The 19,314-nt window shown below is 39.4% G+C and overlaps 1 protein-coding gene across 1 annotated transcript in view; it reads right to left on the bottom strand.

The window, feature by feature from the left end:
* Positions 1 to 19,314, bottom strand: part of EVC (EvC ciliary complex subunit 1) — a 55,321-nt gene that overhangs the window by 17,534 nt on the left and 18,473 nt on the right. Inside the window, exons 10-12 of the mRNA XM_086747203.1 lie at positions 16,700 to 16,848; positions 13,777 to 13,875; positions 2,834 to 3,046 (exon numbers count right to left, since the gene is read on the bottom strand). Coding sequence (XP_086603329.1) covers positions 2,834 to 3,046; positions 13,777 to 13,875; positions 16,700 to 16,848 — 461 coding nt within the window. The remainder of the gene's footprint in view (positions 1 to 2,833; positions 3,047 to 13,776; positions 13,876 to 16,699; positions 16,849 to 19,314) is intronic.

The raw sequence follows: 19,314 nt of genomic DNA, 5'->3' as shown, positions 1-19,314 counted from the left end.
CCTCGGGAAAATGTCTGATAAACTGAAAGGCCTGTCAATACGAATGTTGATTTATGGCTCTTCTGTCATATTCAGCACTGTGACATCTATGAGATGTCCTAAACAATACGATCATCTGTCACAAGTGTCTGATCTCTCTTCTCTTCTTAAAGTGGAAACCAAGTGCTCCTTTTTGTAGGACACAAGTGTCAGCTTATTGCTTAAATGTGCATGCTGCTGCATTTATACTAGGAAAAGGCCAATAAATACTTTGCTTTTGAACATAATGTAATGTTGTGTGATGTTTTTCAGACTTGTTTATACAGGAAAATCTGCCAGCCTAGCTTTGGTGGAATAGCTATCTCCCTGCATGCTCTCCTTGGAGATAGAGCAGACATTTTCCCATCTTACTTCAAGCCACTTCCAAAAAGCCACAGGCATTAAGTTAAAAAAGCTACTTAAGCTCCTGCAAAGAATATAATCTTGAGGAATCACACATTTTTCCACTAGGAGAAACCCTTGTCTCTTTTAGGAACTTATTCCACAGAAGCACTTGTCCTTAAGACAGCTCTGTCTGCTGCTCAGGAAATTTTTATATGGAATAAGGTCCAACTGCAGTGCTGGTGACCCAGAGACCAATGTGAAAGCTCTGTCATTGCTAAGTGAATTCCTCTACAGCTCAGTAATTACTGTAATGATGTCAGCAAACTCTTTATTCTTTTTTTTTTTTTCAGCTAGGAAGCCATCTGCTTTATGTTATGAATGCTATGGTACACTGAAAGTGATGGAAAGTCAATCTTCTAATTTAAATAACCTATGCTGGGGCATGACTGGAACTGAATTCACATGCAACGAATCCATCATACAGCACTGCCCAAAGAGCTATTATTATTCAGCAACTCGGTGCTGGAGATGAACTAATCCTTATAATCCCTTGAGAACAAATCCCAGTGTGTCGTTTCACCACTCAATACTGTGCCCAATCACAGCAACAGAGGAATGCACAAACAGCATTTTTGAAACAAAACTTTATAGACTTGAGATCTCCCCCTCTGTCGAGAGTCTCCTAGCTATTACACAACATCCTCTCTGGCGCTGAGTAACAGGGAAGGTTCAGTGGGACAGTGGAAGGACCAGAGCAGAGATGCCCTAACATGCATTCTGACTTCTGAGACTAATCATAAGTTGCACACCAGAATCTCCTCATCCTCTGGCTGTGTTTTTTAATGACAGCAGATACCACCATGATGCTTTGGGCTGCATGCACTACAAGACATGCTTGTCGTGCACCTACTAGACCAGGCTTCTCCGGTCATTCACGTACAAGGACAGGCAGTTCGTGAACCCTCAGTGAATGGGAAAATGTAGAGCAACCCTGAGGCTTAAGCTTGTCAAGTCAGGTGCTGAATCTAATCCTTCATAAAAAGAGGCAAAATAAAAAAAGTTGAGGTCAGACATTGTTCCATTAATCACTGAAGGTATAGGTAGGCCAAATTCAAACACTAAATGCCAGCCAGCAGTCCTAGAAAACACAAATGCACACCCTTAATTTAAAGCATGCGAGCAGACTCACTGGCATCAGTAGTCAGTCCTAAGCATTTTTCAGTTTAGTTTGCTAGATAGTCCTGTGACACAGAAACAGAAGAGGCAAGCAGAACTGTTTTCCAAAACAGCTGAGACAACAGGTGAGTTACAGTAAACATAAAATGATCAGGGAGGTGCATGTTGTGTAACTCCAGACTCTATTTCCTCTACAAGAAAACAGAGAAGGAAAAAAAGGAAATGGCTAAGAATTTCAAATAAATAATTTTACTTTTGTATTCCCAAGGGTGTTCTAAAACCACTGGTCAGCAAACCACTCTACTAGATTTAGTAGGAAGCCCATAGTTTCCTGGATCACAGAGTTACAAGGAAGAACTCTAAATATAGAGTGGGTGGAAAAATTAAACACCTTATAACAGTCTGCAACAATTAGGGATTCAGTTAGTACCTTAATAACGATGCATGTACTGCATTGTCCAGGCACTTTGGAGAATGAAGCTAGGGAAAAGTATGATTTTGCCAGTATTAAAGAACTGCCAACCCTTTATTTAAGAAGCTCCAATTACTCTATATGTTGCAGTGCATACTTGACATTTGGGAAGGAGCACACCACTGTATAGAGAAGGTCTTTCTTTGACTAAGCTGTGCTAGTCTTCAAAGCAGTGTTAATAGAGACATAGCACTGCATGAATAAATTTAAGGCATATTTAAGTTCTAGCTTAATGCTGAAGATAACCTGCCTCCACATTTACTGTTGTTCTTTTTCTCCTCTAATTTCAATGCCCGCTATGCTGGGCACAAAGAGCAGGAAAGCTGGATGTGTGTTTCTTCACCTTCTCAGAGTAAAGAATAGTTTTTTATATAAAGTGTGTATGATATGTTTCCAATTATTATAGTATTCATACATAAAAAATATTAAGAAATATTTAGCATTATAAGGCCTCCTTTCCTGTAAACTGTACTCATTTGTACTCTCCAAACAGATTAGATGCAGCGTTTTTTGAACTGTTCTGTAGATGCTCACGTGTGGAGGACATCAGACAGCAGCCTTGTCAAAAAGTGTTTATGTGCTGACAAAGCCATCAAACACTGTGTACAGATGTTCGGTAATTACTCTCTGACTCCTCTATGCAAGTCTACATGCACAGCATATATATTCACTCCATACTGCAGGTCAAACTGTCCATCCCAAGTCTGGACCCAGACTGCACATTTATACACAAAATTCTCCCTACAGATAAATACATTGATAACTTTTTTCCATATCCCTGTTTTTAGACCCCGGGGTCCCAAAACATAATATGGGCTTTACTTTTTTTTCTTGCAATAGCTGTTCCTGGAAAAGCTTCCAGCGTCTCTGGCGGTGGGTCTCCCATTTCTCCAGCTGAGGGATCAAATTCTCCTGCAATTCCTCTTTCAGAAGCTCACACTCTCTTACACAGAGGCTGGTCACAACAGGTAGGGTCTGAAGAAACAGCTCTGTCACCAACTCCATTAAGGCATGGGAAGCTTTAGAGTACAGCTCCTAACAGAGGAACAAAGAGGAACAGAGACAAGTGAGAAAGGGAACCCCCTCAGCCCTTTGGAGCTGTTTCATTGCATGTCTCCATGATGCCACTGAGGGAACCATGTCCCAGTGAAGACACTAGGCCAGTGACTGATCCCTAGAGCTAAAATCCAATGCCACTAATGCTTGAGTTAAAGAGACCAGGTTTTGTAGATGGAACAACCTGAATGTTTTGGTTCAAGGTATACAAGGGTGTTTAAAATGCAACAGTGGCATAAGCACATGAGACTTTGAATGCGGTTGCCCATATATAACTGCAGTATAAAGAATATCTTGTTTCACTGGCTAAGGTGACATGTTATAAAAACACTTATTCTGGAAGTTGCTGTGGAAACAACCTGGTGTAGCACACCACCTCACAAGCACCTTTTCAAAGGTGCTGATATGAATGAATGAAGGCAAGAAAGAAGGAAGAGTTAAAAGGGGGAGTATGGCATTTACATAGACAAAATTGACACAAGTCGTATTATATAGTTTGTGCTCCAAAATATAACACTCTTCAATGCCTTCTGAAATGACAGAATTATTCAAATTCCTTCTGATGCAGAACAGGTTAAAGCCTAGGAAAACAAACATCTTCTGCTGGTTTTATTAGAACCAGTCCCATATGAGCAGTTTTCAATTGAGGCTGTTTCACTTGCAAGAAGAGCATGGGTGATTTAGTCAGACGGCATCCAAGCTAAAAAGCCTGTTCAAAACACGTAATTTCACTGTCAAATACACACTGATGATACAAGCTGTGTTTGCAAACTTGCTACAATTTGAGATAATCCCTGAGGAGAAGGCAAGAGGGCAGGTGGCTTTGCCCAGTGGAAGAGGGAAAACAGACACACACACAGGTCACACGGACACTGCGGTACTCCAGCAGTAAAAAGAGCTATTTTTGTGTGAGTTCCACACCATCTCACCAGTCCAAAAAGCTTTACTGCCTACTTGGTTTTGCTTTCACTGTAAATCAGTTAGCCCCCCTGTAAACACTTATATTCTTTTCTTTAAAAATGTTTAATTACAATCTCTTAAGTCACTAAAATTGAGAAACTCTCAATAGAAACACAGACATAATTATGTAAATGTCAAAAACATTTATCTGCAACTTCTAGTAATGAAAAGTTCTTGTGGACTTGTCTTTTCCTGGAAGACAAACTGGTACTATTGTGTAGAAACCCATTGCACCTGCTAGATATGCTATCATAAAAAAGAAAATAAGATGAAAAAAAATAAAAAAAAAAACCAAACAAAAAAGGATGTTAAATTGCAGAGTCAAGAACTCAGAAACAAAGAATGATTAGAACTTAGGTAGCATGTGAAATCTAGTTCTGTCCCCCCATAACGATAAATTTGTGGTTCATGTAGTGTTTCCACATGACCTTTACCTGTTTCATGTTCTGGTTTATTAGTATCCACTGAATGAATAGATTTCTTAAAAATCTTTTCTTTCTATTTCTTATTTATTGTAAAATATTCAAACTCTGCACTGAATACTACATTATTACTTTCCTCCTGGGATCCCACTAGGATGCTAATCACCATATTAATGAGCTGTTTCACAAAAAATAAATAGCTTAAGAGCTCCCTGCAGTAACCTCTTCTTACGGATAAAAGTGAGACACAACACTCTCAAAAGTGTTCACTGCACCTTCAAGATGAGCTGTCTTGATTTCTTCCAGTCTTACCTGTTTAAACATAGCACGCAGCATTTTCAGAATCCACGTTCCACTGGCTTTGTTTAATCTCAAAGTGCTATGAATTCTTCTAAACTGGGCTACAGGTTTCTGAAACTGGGTACTAAGTGTAAGTGTCAGAATTGGTAGTTGGAGACATAGCGATCAGATACCTCATTTCTGGTAACATTCTCCCATTTCTAGCTATTGCTCACAATCTGGACATGACAGCATCATCAGGGTAACATTTGCTACACAAGTACATCGCATGCTGAAGGATGGATCTCCCCTACTCCTTGATTATTAGAGTTACCAGTTCCTGTTACAAGAGGCAGGATTTGTATCTTAATGTATCTTAATAATCTGTGTAGCTGTTAGTCTGGCTTAGCTTGCCAACACTCATGCAAAATGGTTTGTCTGAATTATCTCTTCTGCTGCTATTTATTTTAAAATTCAAGTCTCCAAATTCTGGGATTTAACAAAAGCTCAAAGATGCTATATTTCTAATCTCCGCATCCCATGCAACATTTAAAGAACGACACTCTGTCTCTGTAAACCATCTCTTCTCTGAGCTTTACTAGCCTTTCAGGATAAGTTAATTCTCCTGCCTTTACTGGGTATTTAGGGATATAAGAATTCCTCCTGGGTCTCAAATAGTTGAGAAGCAGTCTAGAAGAGTCTGTGGCATTTCTATTGCAATCTCAAAAGATCTCAGTCAGGGTGTTAAGGAACACTATTCTTAAAACAAACAGAGTTCTATGTATGGCAGCTAAATCACTTTGCAACACATTTTGCTGCAGAACTGATAGCATTTCCCTGCCATGCTGACAGCTCTGTATTTTTATTTACTAGGAAATCTTTTGCACTGAACATAAAGAAGGTATTTCGTTACTTGCCTTCATGCCATTTTGTTTAAAGATCAAAGGAATAGAGTTCTGCCTGCACTCCCTGCAGCTTCAAATTATACTGTATACTTACCTTTGCCATTACTAGTGTGGATCCATAGTTACGGAGGAAAAATGTGACTAGGTCCTGTTCCCACAAAATTTCTTACCTACATCACCTCACTAATGTGATGGGCCAAGTTATCTTTAGATCAAAGGTGCTTAACTGTTGGTCTGCAAAATGGCCCTCTGCTGAAACTGTTGTACGAAAGTGAGGTTAGAATTCTAGCTCCAGTTTTTCTCATCAATAGTCCCTTTAAAAATGAAAATGCTGGGTGAATACACGGAGCGCAAGCAGGACCAAGCAGTATGTCCTTTACATCTCACATCTGTTGCAAACTGGCACACAAAGCAACAGGAAGCCTGGTCAGGTGCCTTAAGTCCCCGGGACAGTGATTTTTAACAGGACTAAACATTTCCCCTTTAAGTTCTGTTAGAAATTCTCCTCTGTGCAGGACACAAATCCTACACTTTCTGGTCTCATCTGTGGTCCAGGATCACAAAATAAACCACAATCTGTGATGACTATCAAAATACTAACTTCACTTCAGTGTTCACTGGCCATTGGCTTTTTTAATCTCAACACTTAATCATACGGACATTAGACCCCAGGCAGTCTTTGCAACCCAGACCCTAACACGACAGCATACTCTACCCAGAGCACAAACCACACGTACAATGTGACGGCTACTAACGCAGCACTTGAAAAAAACCACAGTGGAGCGGCTTTTTTTAAATCTGGTAGGGGCAATAGGAAGTCTACATTTAGGAAAGATTGCAGATGTGATTGAATTCTACCAAAACGACTCAAGCTAACAAAATAGTTCAAAACTATTTGTACTCTAAGGAAAGTACTCCATTTGAAATGGTATTAAAGTCTGTCTGTGAACAGGCATGTTGCACTACATACTATAAAGCTTATTTTCCACAGGAAAAACAAGAAAACAATTAAAAAATCCTACTGCTTCCAAGATGTTTTTGGACTAGAACCCCTACAAAACAGTTCTTACAAACGTCCTGATATGCCATCTCTTATTTTTAGAACTTTTACTTAAAGAAATTTATTCAAATTGATTCCATTAATAGAACAGCTGATTGCAGTGTTGAATGAACCTGTTTGTAGTACCTGGCAGTCAATCTCAAAGCTTTTCAAAAAATCTCCACAGAAATTCATCAAGCATAAAGAAATACCATGGGGTACATGCAGAAATAAAATGAGCTCAGATGAAAATGCTGAGTGCATCTGAATTTCAAACAAGGCAATAAATACATAATTTTGTCAAAAACCAGGGGAAATACACAACTTCTCAGATTTCACTACAAAACCAAAGAACAATATTAATGCTCCCCTTCAAACTCAAATGATTAAAAGGTTCCTACATGCAGAGGAGAATAAAGTGAGTAATGAAATTGTGAAGCAGGAAAACGTATTTAGAAAGGCTGGTTGTACTGGATTTTAAATGTCAGTCACTGACTAGCATATATTATCTCTAAAAGGTAAAAGCACAGCTATGTGTTAAATTGTGATAGCTTTTTGTTAACTTGGAACACAACAGCATTTCAATAAAATAATTAAAATTTCCGGACAAAGCTGTAGAACATTCTTGTATGTATCTCCAGAAGCTCAATGGCTAGGGCACTTGTTTAGAAGGTAAGAGATTCATCCCCCAGCCCATTCTGTATCTTACTTAGCACAGAGATTCAACATCTCTTAGATACTCCAAATGTTCTCGGACATCACTGGCCACTAGAAGATACTTCACTTATAAACTCAAGCTAAATGGAGAAAAGAAAATTGCATGAACTACTTCTCTTCCACATGAAGAATTCTGGAATGCTAATTGCAAAATGAAACCAGTACCATGCTTTTAAGTACCCTAACACCAGTAAAACACAATGACATTGAAATAATCCTTAGAACATGTTAATAAAAAAAAAGAAGTTTGGTTTCCATGCATTTAAAATGGAGTTTCACTGAAATTCCAGTTTTGTCCCCTCACTGGTCCTTCACTGATCTAGAAGGCAGTTTCAATCTTCTCGTTGTGTATTCTCTTTTTAGAAATATGTCTTTGTAGATAAGGTTATGTCCTTTACCAGAGCTAACTATTGACAAACTGTTAATCTATATAGAGGTAAAGTAAATTTTCTTATGCAATAAGGCAAGTAGCAAACTTCAGAATGAAGGCTATCCGTATTGGGCAGCTGGTATCAGCACATACATTCATAGTGACCCTTCATGAATACCAAAAAATGGACTGAATTTCTTCAGCTTACTGCTGACGCTTCACTGAGGCCAATTTTATTGGTAATCAGTCACTTTTGGTCAGCCCTGACGTGGTCAGGCAGCTGGACTAAATAATTGCTGTAGGTCCCTTCCAACTGCTCTGTCCTTTCCTGTCCTGTCCTAATCCTATCACATATAATGAGCAACGTGTTTGGTGATGAGATAGAAAAGACTGAAGAAGGATATTAGGCCTTCTATCAAGGTTACAGGTAGCATGAACTACAAAACCATAAACTTTGTATTAGCTCTAGTTGTGGCTAATGGATGAAAAATTTAGATATGATTCTACAAATATAACAGAAATCTTCTCCAGAATTATAACTGAGTGGGCAAACATGGCAGAAAAGATAAAGACCTCAAAAGCATTGACTGAAATGACCAGATCAAATGTAATTCGTCTCCAAACCCAGAAATACACCGAACTTGCATGGTGAGAGTTCACAAATTCAATCTGTTAGATTATGTTGTCTTTCAGTCTTTGGGGATAACTCACCAGGCAAAATTTTCAAAAGTGAGCATTTGAGGTGGAGGTCTCTTGATATGGATTTCCACCTGAGACAAGCTGTGGGTGAGTCACCTTGAAAAGCAGCTAGTTCTGGATACCTAAAAATGCAGCCTGCTCCATGAAAAGCATCCTTAATCATATCTTATGCTAATGAAATTACATAACGAAAGCAATGAAAGAGTCTCTGTACTATTTATTTTGACAAAGATAGATTTTTCCCCTTTTAGTAGCAAAGAAAAAATCAAATACTTTGCTTTGACCTCACATTCACGTTTACCCATTCATAAAATGCTTATTGCCTTGCCTGTTGATAACACCCATTACTTAATAGCTTTTAGTCTAAATGTCTGTGCATTTCTATGTTCTGTTAAGTCAAATGAAATAACATTCTGATGAACTGCTATCAGCAAAGAGGAATTATAAATGACAGTAAATTGTGTGTTTTTATGGTTTTGATGTTATGGCTGAAGAAAAATAATTACCTTACCATGGACTACGTAATTTTTAGCTGTTAATTGATTTCCTTTTGTGAAATCTGCATGTTTGTTTTCTTAATAATGAATCGTTAACCACCAACTTCTTTTCACTTTTCCTTTCCCTACTAAAATAAGCAGGTAGTTCATAAAAAAAAAAAAAAGGAGAAAGAAAAGATTAAATGTTGATTAACATCTGATACACTAAACTTGAGACAGACTTCCAAAGCCATTAATCTTTTCAAGAGATCGTGAGAAACAGAACAGGATATACTGAGGATGGGGAGGGTGATTTTGCTGCCATGTAAAAGAAAATTACAGTAAAATTCTTGCAATTGAAAAGCTACCCAAGCCAAAACAAAACTGTTATTGCGACACAATATTCCTTGTGTGTGGGATAACTGTGCAGACTGTATTTATGAATATTAGGCTGAGCCATTCAAGTACCTCTGACCAATTCCTCCTTCAGTTATGATACACTGTGATAACCAAAATCACTTGCCCCCATTCCTCCACTTGCACTTCAAAAATCAGTTATGGAGTCTGTGTCTAGAAACAGACTATTCACCTAGAGTGCACTATTTTCACTTACTAGTATGGCTGAAACGTCCTGTGCCATCCTCCAAATATAACTCATTCATTCACTTCAGGCATCAATAGATTCCATTGACCTTGGTTAAATCATTTTAATTGATTTATTCATGTGTACATAAACCAAACCTACTCAATTATTCTATGCAAACACAGTCAGCTTCCAGATCATTGCATTTTTACATATTTATCCACCAATTTGGATAATTCTTTGATGTACCGTAGCACTACAGGCTAGAGGGTTATATAAATCTATCTCAGTGAACTCACAAACTGTCTAAAAGGGGAAAAAATGAAAAATAAAACAAAAAAGGCACAGAAATTTGAGAAGGGCTTAGAAAAACAATGTGAGAACAAGGTAAGGATGTTCTCCCAGAAGTGAGTGGCACTTACAGGTAAGTGACACCTTTTCTTCTGTCCCCAGAATATGCACTGGTTCCCTGTTTGGTTACACAGTAACCTTTTCCCCATATTTTAATATCACCTCTTGCATTGAGGTTATCCTTCTACTTACTCATGAAACTAAGTCTGTCAGGCTTGCTTCCCTGCTTGCTTACAATAGGACAAATCAAGGTAACCATTGAAACAAGCCAAATCATTCTAGCGCACAACTGAAGGAGGAATGGAAAGCCTAAACTTCTTATCACATATAAGCCTTTATCACATATAAGACCTTGCCAGGTCCTTTTCCCTTGAAAAAAAAAGATGTAACGGCTTTCAAATACAGCAGCTAAAGACCATGAGCTTAAGGCGATGGCTGGGCACTTTGGATTCTCTGCTTGGTGAAGTGAATTTGTCAGAGTGCAACCCTTGGGAACTTTGCACTGGCTGTCTTCCATGAGGATTTATTCTGGTTTGTCATCTACAGTGCAAGTTTTGATATAGCACTTAAATGGGAGTGGATAGTTTAGAAAACTGATATGGGATGGAGGCACCTGTATGGCCTAAGACAGTTGCTTTGAAAGCTGCTAGTAACTGCTCTTAGCTGAAGGTATGCCTGAGAATAGGACCTAACTAGCTGACTGGATGGGCATCTCTCTAACTCTGGTGCTGTTACAGTACATGAACTTACTGGATATTACTCCAAATGGTCATTTGTCTGAACCAACATGGCTGTTCTTTACTAGGATATTAGTATTTATCTGGTAAATTGCAATATTGACGATGCCCCAAAGACCATGAAAGCAACTTAAGAAAATAGAGGGCTTGGATGTGGAAAAATAACCCCACCATGGTTCGGGTTCTGCTGACACTAATCTGAAAAGCGTAGTGTGATTCTTGCCAGTTCTGGGGGTTTCCAACCAAAGTCAAGATGGCAACGGGTACACAAGCACCAACTTAGCTGGAACCATAAATCCTGTGAGTACTGGCCAATATTAGACTGTTCAGCCCAGAATAAATATGTGATAATTCTTTAATCCTGGGCCAGTAGAGAGTAGGAGCCACTTGGTAGAGGGCGCATATAGGATGCTATTGCTAAACCTTGGTTATGGAGAAACCATGATTTGCCTTCTCCTGGATTTAGGTAATTAGCTCCTAGTAAGGCATCTCAGTTAAGTTCTGTGTGTGGGAAAGCATAAATACTTTGTTTTGCATGGCTAATTTTTATTTGCAACAAAATAAAAACTGGGCTGAACTCTTAAATATTTAATTACTTCTAGTTCTTTCTACTCTAATTTTGTTTACAGATTTATGAATGCATCTTTTAAAAATGTCTTTTGGCCTATCTTTGGAAGTCTTGTGGACCAAGACTATCCATCTAAATATCTGTGGAGCATGCCAGGGTGACTTTAGAGAGTTTAACTCAGTTTTTTTCAGTAATATTCCTAGGCTTCCATTTCTACTGGAATGATAAAAAAGCAATAGAACAAAACTCTCTACTGGTGAACTTCTTTTCTTGTCTTCTTACTTACTTAGTAACACATGCTTGCACTTACGGAAATATGGAGATTAAGTGAACAATAGGATGTTTAACTAAATCTTTAATTTACCCTTTCCTTGCTCATGGTAGAACAGAAACAGTGGAGTCCGAAGTTTCCAAACAAGTGCAAGGCAAGTCAAGCTTCAGGGAGTACAGACCCTCCGGAATGACAACACAGAGCTCTGCAGTGTTTGCAGATGTGCTCAAACTAGCTGGTTCAAACATGACTGGGACACACATCTTGTAGCACAGCACTGACTATTGCCCTGTGAGGGTTGTTGGTATCCAGCTGGTTAGCCTAATGTTTGCCTTCTTAGGTCTACCTGAGCTGCAGTCACATCACTCCACTGTGGAGTATCTCAAATCCCTGTTGCCTTCTCATGGGTATTTTCCCTTCCCCACTGGTAGTAGGATCGTCTCCCTAGCAGAAACTCAGAGAAACTAAGTGAAGCAGCAAAGCACTGCTGCCCAGGAAAGGGCTTCCGCTTGTCCAAGGTGCACTTCTGCTCTGAAAGTGTCGGGTGGCAGAGAGAGAATCAAAGGCACTGTGGTTGTGAGATGCAACTCCTCCCCTTAATGACAAACCTAGTTTTTCTTTTATGCCCCAGGTAATGGATGACACACATAACTACTGCACTTCCCTCAGCTGTAGAAGTCAGAACAGCTCCATTTACTCACAGTGGGGCTATGCTCATTTGTATTTTCTCTTCTTTCTAGCTTATGCTGCTTAAAATGTACATTTAGAAGCAGTCTGCTCTCCTAAAACAGTCTGCAGTATCTGTATTTAGGGTTAAGGGGAGAAAGTACCATTGTTCATTACACTAACTGTCACAATAAAAATGTTTTATTATAGGAAAGTGGAAATTAAGATTTGTGGACCTTCATTCAACATATGCCAGTTGGATCACAGTATTCGCAGTTTTTCATGTCTGGTAGTGTTTGTTTGGGTCCAGGAATAAGAGAGCAGCTGTAATATGGAATATAATGGCTTAGAGCTGGGTGAATTGGCAGAGTTCAAGTTTGTGCAGCTCTCCTGGCAACTTGGCAATTCTAGAAACACTTAATTCACTCAAATCAATTTTTCTTTAATGGAAAAGAAATCTTCGCTAACAGTGCTAAAAGAAATAGGATTTTCACTCTGATCTTTGTGTCGCTAAAGTAGAGTACACAATAAAGAAAGAAATATAATTTCACAAATGAGGTGGAACCGTGCAGGGGAAAAAAAAATGTTCGGTCTCCAGAGACTTCATGTAAATTGAGGAAGGAGGTGGAGAAGTTAGTAACTCTGGAGAATGGACTATGCACATTAATATCAGCAGGTATGTTGACTTTTCTTAAATAAATAGCTTTGTACAATTAATCTACTCTGATTCACCGCCATAGCCCTCCAAACAAATTTCTCCTTTCTCCAAAGCAGTAGTTCTCAAATATCCTGTTGCTTGCACTATTACATTAAACCATGGCAAAACTATTTGTTCTAAATACAGTGGCTTTATTTTTTTAATCAATTCAATTTGAAAAAGCGCATGCAGACTAGCACTAATTAAGATTGTGTGGGTATCTTATCCTAATGTGATAGGGACTACAAGTTTCCATAACACCCCGATCTGGTCATAATTAATCATGACAAGGTTTCTGTTGAGCTGAAAGTGATTAGTTCCAGCCTAATTTAAGGTCACTACTGGCTACAGTTTTGGGCTTCATCGGATAGATCATGTTATCTTTTTTCAGTGCAGACAGAAAATAATTAAAGATGACGCAAAAGCATGAAGTGTCTACATATTTTCTAAATCAGTAACATAAAGAAGTGTAAAAATAATACTCATACCAAAGATCTGAACTTATTTCAGGGAACTAACTAGTGTCAAAACAATTTCTCTGAGAGGAAAGGAGATGAGAAAACTATTTTTGGAGATGTAGTGAAGTTAACTAACAACAGTATCACGCTACCATGGTGTAGAGGAGATAATTATGCTACATAAATGAAGTCACTCTCCTAGCAGTAATACCAGACATTGTATGCCCTCAATGTTATTGCAGCCTTGTCAGCTACCGAGACAGCACATTTTGGCAGACCACGTAGTCATTTTCTGTCTAATATGAGGTTAGAACACATAATGTGTTGGGAAGACAATGGAAAAAAAAAGCTAATGTGGAAGACTGCCTTGTCTCCATCTCCTGGTTTGCCAGCCTAGCTTTCTGGAGCTGCCATGATTTCTCCTGCAACTCCCCAATCCTTCCTGAAGCCTGACATTGTGTGGTGCGGTCAGAGGATCTTCAGAATTATTTTAGTAAAAGACACATATCACCTTGTAGAGATCTGCAACAGCCTCTGTGCTCTCACAGTCATCCTCCTCCTCCAGTTCCCACTGTGCTTGCCGATGCTCCTCTAACAGTTCATGGTAAGTCTAAAAGAAACACAACAGGTATCTTTAAGCAGCTGAAAAGTTTTTGATTGCTTCTTGTGACCCTCTCCATCCCTTCCCTGATCCCCTTCCCATGTACTATCACAATAGTGTTTATCTGGAACCGAGACTCAGAGGGAATTGAAACTTGCTTACCACCTTAATTTGAGCATATCCAGTCTTCAGTATGAAACTCCATAGCCTCAGCAATTTGAGGTTAAATAATATGTACCCACTACTGGAAAACATGTGAAATCATGGGATTTTCAACCTGCTTTCCTGTGTATGAATATTACTTCATCATAGTCCATACTATGAGGTGCAGAACAGCCATCAAACATTATCATCAGACACCTTAGTTAGAGCTGTATCACACCGTATATGACTTGTGCACCGGGGTTGGTCACCATGTTCCACGGTGGTCCCTAAAAGGCTGATGTATGACTTGGTCCTCATTTGGTCCTTGGTCATAGATTTAAGAGGAATGCAATTTTTTCTTCAAGCCAGGACTGTGATGTGTTGGCAGGCTCATGTGCTGCAATGAAAGACTAAATTTCACAAAGAACATCTCATCCTACAGACTAATGAGTGGTCTTATGCATAAATATTCCATATTTTGATTTAAACTGCCAAGTGGCCTCTTAATTCTCATAGTAAACATAGTTTTCTTAATTAGGTGTGTCAAAGAGCACAGAAGTGCTTGTAAACTCTTCACGCACAGGTCATTCTTGTGGAGGTGGACTTCAAAATTCACATCACAAAATCGTAGTTTAACACAGAATCGACAAGTTAATTGCTGTAACTTGTATGTCCACCGGGGGCAGAGCTGAGCAAGACTGGGTTACTGTAACTGGCACTTTTTGGCTTGTGTGCTTCACTTGATCATTCTTTCATTCTCTGCCAGTAAAAAACAAAACAAAAATGCTCCTTTTCCAGTGGAAATATAGATGAAGGAGACAGAACGACACAGGGACTCTAACCTTTACTATCTAGGTCATTCTGTCATATAAAAAAAAACCAGAGCTGCAAGAACTAAATTATTACCATTCAATCTGTGTTCAGAAGAAACTGGTGTAAAGAAAGTTCAATGCAAAATTCACCTTCTTAATTGGCAACCACTTAAAATTCAGCAGAAAGGTCAGTTACTGCCAAGGCTGCTACCATGGTGGTGCAAGCCCTTTGATGAAGGGGAGGAGGGAAGGCAGAGAAGAAAAGTGCATTTGATGGGTACAAGTCTAGGCTCATGGTGAGGATTCAGGACCAACTCCTTCACTACTGGGCTGGCTGTGAAACTATGAAACACGTTTAAAATATCTCGTCAATGCTGAGGGGATTGTTTGCACAAGATAATTACTGGACTATTTAAGTCAAATCATGAGAGCTGTAGATACATACACGCTTTTCTTATTCTTCAAAGAGTCTCTGGACTCAAGACCCCACCTGTTCTGGGACAAAAGGTGCTCTCCACTGTGGCAGCAGAAAGGCTTAAATTTCTGACTTGTTTTATTATTTGCACACAGGCATTTCATAATACTAAGACTCAGTTCTACTCTGCTCTGCAGCATGAAGTGCAAGCTGCCCATTCCTGCTCAGCCTATCACAAGCAGATCGTTAGTCTACAGCTTAATTAAGTGTATTTGTTAGCTCTCTAAGGTGTACAGAACAGGGCATCCCTTACACAAATCTGTGTGGCTCTAACTTTGTAGGAGAGAGGACTTAACGCAAAATTTCTAAGCTTTGTTCAATGAATTTTGGAGGTGTCCAAGAGTTTTGAATGATGTGCATAAGGAAAATACATTCACAAGTGCTCAACGTCTACAAAAATGTGTGATAGAATTATTTGTCTCAAGTTACGAAAAGCCGAAAAGGTAAAATGTACTCTACTGTTTTAAAGTGCCTGAAACCTTCTGTTTTGAAGTGAGGTGTTGCCAGACAGGTGTTGCATACAAGAACAGTAACTGCATTATCCAATTCATACAGTATAATTAAAGAACTTGGCCCTGCAATACAAAATTGCAGTGTTGAGATCAATAAATTCTGACAGTTTGCTACAGCTGGAATATGGGTCTTCTCATACAGTAATTTATCTAAGATATTAGATTTTATAAAAACTTGAATGCTGCTGGATGTAACCACTTTACCTGACTTCTTTTAATGAAAATTGAGGATTGATTTTTTTTTTTAATTTCTTAATAAGTTCGGTCTGTAGTTCGTAGCAGTTATAGGAGTTTTGCAGCTCTCAGCATTTACAGCTAAGAACTCTGATTTCGTATATACATTCTGAGCAGTAACCATAAACCTCTATAAAAAATACGGCAAAGAAAACATTACACTGGCCATTGTATACCATATTAAATTATCAATTGCAAACCTCCTCTAAGGTATCCTGCCAGTGATCATAATGAGTTTCCCCTCTGCTTATGTGAAATTTGATATTATTTTGAGCCTCAGTAACCTCACTCATAGAAAAGTAATTAGATCAGTGCAGTCTGCCTTCTTCTGTAAAGCAGGCCAGATACTTTCCTCCAGAGATTTCCTATACTGAACCAAATGCAGAGTATGTAATTAAAATATGTTTTCTACAAAACATGCAATCTAGCTTTAACACCCTTTGGCATTTTGTTCTAATGTAACAAGACCAACACTGGAGGAAAAATCTCCAGGCAAAGCCTAAGCAATAGGAGGTCTGATCCTATCCCACCTGTGCTACTGTACATGACTCTCAGGAGGACTCAGAAATCCCAATTTTATGGAACTGGTAGAAATCTGCAAAATATCTGGCCTTAAAAACTAATGCAACAGTGATAATAACCTTTTACGTGCTCACCTTAAGAAAATCATGAACATCTTCACTATGAAAAGTTCTACTGAGGAGACTCCCTTGTTCAGCTTTCTGTCTGTGTTTGAACTCTTCTCTCTTCGTTGCACGGCACTCCAGTCGTTTCAAGATCAGGTCTTTACTTTCCTGGATACATTCTGGAACATAAACCACTGACGATTAGATGACAACTCCACAGGGAGAAAGTAGCATCTGCTACTGTCACACTACGTGAGCTCACAGAAATACATTACTGAGTGTAGTAATTACCATGCAGGATTTCAAATTTGACTCTTACCCTGATGATCTTTTTAGATGTGAACTTTTAGGTTGTAACAGGGCACTTAAATCTATCAGGTTTTTGGATCACTACCATGCACTCTCCCTTTCGCTGGTGCTACTGCTCATGCAAAGGCAATGTGTCAGCTCAAGAAACAGATTCCCTCCTGCAGAATCCCAAAACTCCCCCTCCTGCTTCAGGAAGGTCCAGAAGTGACTCATTTCCTAATTGCAGATATGTAAATGCTGCTGCAAGGACAGGGATAGCAACATATGGTGGGGAGAAAAGGTCTAAAGCAGCGCTAGTTCAGATTAACTTGAACTGGCATGCAGTCATACCAGGCTTCCAAAGTGACATCCAGGAACCTGCACCAAAAGTTGTCAAGGTCCCTCTGATTTTGTGCTAGTACTGTGAAATATTTGGCATCGAGTTCTTCCCCCCTATAGTTCCAGATGATTTACAAATTCATGAGTCTATTTGTACCCTATGCTGCAGAGTGGAACTGGTACTTTCTATGTTCTGCCACTACTTCATGTCTCTTCTTAGGTGCCTGTCCACCTAAGAAGAACTTCACGCATTTCCCCCACTTGCCCTGCCCCAGACCAGTACTTCACTCCTGACGCAGTCAGCTCAAGGGGAATGCAAAAGAATAGTCATCTGTGGCTGCTGTTCTGCCACCACATCAAGATGCTTTACTATGATTTTTGTAGAGATTATTTCGTAGAGAAATAAAGGAGCACAATACCGTAGCACCGAGCATGTTATTTATTCTCCATGCTAATTTATTGTGCTTACGCAGAGGCTGACGATGCACTGACAAAACACTTGAAAGTGCACTGAAAGTACAGGAAAGCCTGTAATAAAAATGTCATCTGAACAAATGTGGCAGCTGTTATTTTTAAACACTACTTGATACTTTACTACTTTCTTTTTTGTTTCCTGGGATCAGAGTCTTGCTGGCTTTGTGTTCTGCTTGTGAATTACAGGTAGTTTAACTTATGTATTTAGGAGCTCATAAGCAAGGTGAACATAGACTCTCATGTGAAAATGCTGCACTCCAGACTTTTTTTTTAAAGCACATTTTATTTCTGTCTAAAACCAGGAGGTTGATAATGCCCTTCTGCACAGGTTGTACTAACTATAATATACAGCTATATACAACTATAAACACCTACTTTGCATAAAATCAAGGCCTTGACAGAGGTATTTTTGCTTTAGAACAAGAGAAACTTGACAAAAAGGGGGAAAAAGTATCCACAGATGCATGTTTGTTAGTGGCTGAACCTATGCAAAAACTATGAGCTAGGCATGTCAATTCTAGGTGCAAACATCCATGAAATAACCTGTATCACGATACACATGACTTCTTGAGTATCACCAAACTGTTCACATGGTTAATTCATGTTTTTAAAGTGGAGCAAGTCTGCAACATGGGAATTCTGATCATCTTCTGCAATTAAATGACTGGCTCAGTAGATGAGGTAACAATGGTGGATATTGTCTACCTTGACTTCTGCAAGATTTTTGACACAGTCTCCTGGTGGATTCTCATAGAGAAGAGGATGAAGTATATAGGCCAGATGTGCAGACAGTGAGACAGATTGCAAACTTGCACAAAATCCACTTGGAAGCCAGTAATGAATGCTGTACCCCCGGGGTCAATACTGAGTCCAATCCTACTCAGTATCTTCATTAGTGACCTGGATGATGGGACAGAGTGCATCTTCAGAAAGTTTGCAGAGGTGACAAAAAATGGGAAGAGTGGCTCATACACCAGAGGGTCATGCTGGCATCCATAGGGCCCTTGACAAGCTGGAGAAATGGGCTGACACAAATCTCATGAAGTTCAGCAACAGAAAGTGCAAAGTCCCGCACGTGGGGAGGAACGACCCCAGGCACCAGTACACGCTGAGGACCCCTCAGCTGGAAAGCGGTTTGGCAGGAAAGGACCTGGAGGTTCTGGTGAATATCAGGTGGAATACGAGCCAGCAATGCGCCCTTGTTGCAAAAAAGCGTAATGATATTCTGGGCTGCATTAGACAAAGTATTGCCAGCAGGCGGAGAGAGGTGATCCTTCCCCTCTACTCAACACTGGTGAGGCCACATCTGGAGTGCTGTGTCCAGTTCTGGGCTCCCCAGTATAAGAGACATGGAGATACTGGAGAGACTCCACCGAAAGGCCATGAAAGCAGAACTGGAATGATAGATTGGAACACCCTTCCTATTAGGAAAGGCTGAGAGAGCTGGGGCTACTCAGCCTGGATAAAAGAAGGCTCAGTGTGATCTTATCCATGTATATAAATACCTGAAGGGAGGGTGCAAAGAAGACACAGCCGGGCTCTTT

Source organism: Chlamydotis macqueenii, chromosome 4 (genome assembly GCF_036417535.1).
Source record: "Chlamydotis macqueenii isolate bChlMac1 chromosome 4, bChlMac1.mat, whole genome shotgun sequence".
NCBI lineage: Eukaryota > Metazoa > Chordata > Aves > Otidiformes > Otididae > Chlamydotis > Chlamydotis macqueenii.
Note: the sequence above shows the minus strand (reverse complement) of the source record. Positions and strands in the feature narration are given on the sequence as shown.